Consider the following 4,290-nt stretch of genomic DNA (forward strand, 5'->3'; position numbering starts at 1 on the left):
CGGCTTAATTTTCTCTTTCCGCTCTCTCTATAAGCACAATATCTCTCCCTCTCGCTCTCCCTCACATAACTCTCTTCTTTCTCTCTCTGTGTCTCTTTATTTCTCCCTTTCTCCCTCCCTCATATTGTTTCCAGTCTATCTATTTTACTCTCACAAACATATACAATCAAATTTATTTGTTTGCCTGACTGTCTGAGACCTCTTTCTGCCACCTTATATCTCTCCCTCTCCCTCTCTTCTCTTCCCCCTCTCTCTACAGCTTTCTGCCTGTCTCTCTTCCTATGTGTCTCTCTCACATGTCAAATTTCGAAAACCGGCTCGGCTGAGCGAATATTGTTTTGTTGTACATTATATATCGACCAACATTATTTGTCTATCTACCTTCGTGCATACCCACCTACCCAACATTATCTATCTATCTATCTATCTATCTATCTATCTATCTATCTATCTATCTATCTATCTATCTATCTATCTATCTATCTATCTATCTATCTTCACTGCCATATACTAAACTATAATACTATTCAATATTGACAGCAAGCAAGCACAACACAAAACCTTTTGGGACTTGTTTCGAGTAACATGCACTGATATCCAATATTCCATACGGCACCCTAATTTCCATATACTTAGAAACAATACAGAGAATTTCTATGAGCTAAAACACAACACCTAACTGACGAAAATAAGTACACAAATACACCACAAGTTGTTCATAACAAATCAATTTATGATAAAAGGACAAAACGAAAACAATACAACAACGAATGCAAAGACAAATATCTGATATAGAATACGTAAAAATTAACAGAAAAGTGGAAAACCGAATTTAAAGGGAAGAAATTTGTGAAGCTCAACTTCGTAGTTATAATAAAAGACTAAACAGATCATTATATTAATAGATACTGGATAATAAAAAACCAAACAAATCATTATAATAATATTAATAATAAATATTGTATATAAATACATATATATATATATATATATATATTATACAGTCACCGTTAAGAAAGCATAAGGCAACTTAAATATAAACAGAGAATATACAGTCACTGTCAAGTACAAGGAAGTGTAGGAAGGGCAGATAAAAAAAAAAGACAGGAAGAAAGGAAAAAAGGAAGGAAAGAAGGAAAGCAAGAAGGAAAAAGCTGAGTTACGTACAGAGAGTGGAAGAAACGAACTTGAGTGAGAAAGTGCTTATACAACATTACCGATGGCTTCATCTAAGGTAAATAAACATTTAATCTACATTTAAATAGTTACGTATGTATGTATGTATATGCATACATACATGCATACAGACATACATACATACATACATATATATATATATATATATATATATATATATATATGTTCTCTATGTGGCTCGTGTGTTCTCGTCTACGTTTGTTTGCAATGTCCTGTACCCAGATATGCACCTATACATACAGGTGGATGTCGGTATGCACATACCTGTACGTATATATGCATGTACTCATTTACTATTTGTTATATATATATATATATATATATATATATATATATATATATATATATATATATATATATACACATATATATACAAACATGCAAAGATACATACACACACACACATATATACACACATGTATATATATACATATATGCATATGTGTGCATAAATGTATGTTTACATTAATCTATCTATCTATCTATCTATCTATCTATCTATCTATCTATCTATCTATCTTTATATAAATATATATGTATGTATATATCCGAGTGTGTGTGTGTGAGTGTGTGTATATATATATATATATATATATATATATATATATATATATCCGTAACATTTGATCTACAGGTACAACACTTTCTTTTTATTATCAACACTAATTTACACTGTGTTTCATTTAGTTATGTAAGTAAATGTAATATTTGTTTAATTTAAAATGTCTTGACCCAGGTCAATTATTATATTCTGAAATATCTATGTATGTTTATGTGTGCATGCATGTGTGTGTGTTCGTGTGTGTGTTTATGTGCGTGCCAAATACCTCTTTTAACTACTTGAATTCTTCATATAAAAAAGTAACTCGTTGTTTTCTAACACAAATGAAATCCCCGTCTCAAGATTACAACTTAGATAACAGCAACAGTAAGGATCTACAGGCTAAACTTTAGAAATGTCTTGTATATTTTTAGTATTTTACATATAAATTTTATTTGCAAAATGCATATTAGCTGGTCAGTTTCTTGCCGTAGACATTCCAAAATTTTCATGATTGCCACTTACAAAATTTGCTCATAAAAATTTTAAAATCTACTTATAAATTTCATAGTTAGCAATGTTGAAAATATAATGTACCGATTATTTAAAGATATAAACGTGTGCATATTCAGGATTTCGACCGAAGGCATTCATAATTATCAGGGATCTAATTTGTGTAAAACACAGTATTAAAAGAAATGTTAGTAATTATATTTGTATGAAAGTGAGGAAATGAGATGCGCGTTCGAACTTGCCGAAGTCTCAAATCTTCACTTGCGCAGATGCAAGTATGAATTTTTAGAGGGAGTAAAGATGTATGTATGTATGTATGTATGTATGTATGTATGTATGTATGTATGTATGTATGTATCTATCTATCTGTCTGTCTATCTATCTCTAACATCTACATATATAATATTTTAAGGAAAACGTACGGTTGGTGAAATCGCCCCAAACCTCATCACTGCTAACTGATCTGTCGATTCCCTACGGATTATATTAAATATCGGCTCTAGCTACATTTGAACTCATAACCTTAGGAGAACGTGTATGATATGAATTCTTACGTCTTATCACCCTGGAAATCACAATCGATATATATATATATAAATATGTGTGTGTACATGTATGCTTATTTCTTTTATGTATCTCATAGATACACTCACATGTATCTATGTATATATATATATATATATATATATATATATATGTAGTAGTAGTAGTAAAATTTATATATATATATATATATATATATATATATATATATATATATATATATATATATATATATGCAGTAGTAGTAGTAGAAAATTTGAAAATCCTACAAGACTAGGTGAAAAGCGCTTTATATGATTTATAAAACATGTGACATATTAATAAAAATCTGTAAATGTACAACCATCCAGATATCTGAGTACCTTAATTTTTTTTCTAATATATAATTCCTGTACATCACCTCCAAACCTTCCAATATATATATGTCTGTATGTATATATTTACATACATACATTTATAAGTGCGTACATATATACTATAATATACGTATTAATAATCCCCACCTCCACAATATTTTAGCATTGTGACTGTGTGAATTACTGTCAAACTTCTTTCATATATCCTCATACGTCCCGGGTGTAGAGAAAAAAAAAAGAAAAAAGAAAAAGAAATCGATTGAGAGACGAAATACGTAGGGACATTTTTTCCCGCCCTTTGCGTTCAGAGTTCTAATCCCGCTAACGTTAACATTTCCTTTGGTCCTTTTGGAGTGATTGAAATAAGTACCAGTGGAGCACTGGAGGGCGATGTAATCGACCAGCCCCTCCCAACAAATCTCAAGCTTTTTGCCTAAAGCAAAAACAATTATTATTATTTCGAATTCGTCTTCCGTTCATTTGAGATCGATAAAATAAGTACCAGTCGTTGACCCCCCTCCTCCCCCAAAATGCCAAGCCTTGTGCCTTTAGTGGAAAGAATATTATTTGTTATCATTATTGTTGTTGTTGTTATGGCGGCGATCTGGCAGAATCGTTAGTACACCGGACGAAATACGTAGCGGTATTTCGCCTGACGCTACGTTCTGAGTTTAAATTCTGCCGAGGTCACTTTGCCTTTCATCCTTTCGGGATCGATAAAATAAGTACCAATTGTGTAATGGAGTCGATGTAATTGCCTATCCGCCTCTTCCAAATTTCAGGCCTTGTGCCTATAGCAGAAAGGATTATTATTGGTACTACTACTACTACTACTACTACTACTACTACTACTACTACTACTACTGCTGCTGCTGCTGCTGCTTTATTTCATCTCCTCCTAAGGGACAGGCAAAGATCATGCGGAGGTTAAATCTGTCTATCCCTCCGTGGATAAAATAAAGAACCAGTCAAGTATTGGGGTCAATATAATCGATTATGCTCCTTCCACTCCCAAATTTCAGACTTTCGTGTTGGTATTAGAAAGAACTATTAACATCACAAACAGTTACGTGATGTTACCGAAGATTCGGTCTTTATTTTAGAATGTGTCATATTCCTAATTACACCATGTGTTAATTG

At 31.9% G+C, this 4,290-nt stretch overlaps 1 protein-coding gene across 1 annotated transcript in view; it reads left to right on the forward strand.

The window, feature by feature from the left end:
* Positions 1-217: 217 nt before the first annotated feature.
* LOC106868256 (uncharacterized) overlaps positions 218-4,290 on the forward strand; it is a 211,202-nt gene continuing 207,129 nt past the window's right edge. Inside the window, exon 1 of the mRNA XM_089357846.1 lies at positions 218-1,234. Coding sequence (XP_089213972.1) covers positions 1,220-1,234 — 15 coding nt within the window. The 5' untranslated portion in view covers positions 218-1,219. The remainder of the gene's footprint in view (positions 1,235-4,290) is intronic.

This window comes from Octopus bimaculoides, chromosome 9 (assembly GCF_046866305.1).
Source record: "Octopus bimaculoides isolate indiv1 chromosome 9, ASM4686630v1, whole genome shotgun sequence".
NCBI lineage: Eukaryota > Metazoa > Mollusca > Cephalopoda > Octopoda > Octopodidae > Octopus > Octopus bimaculoides.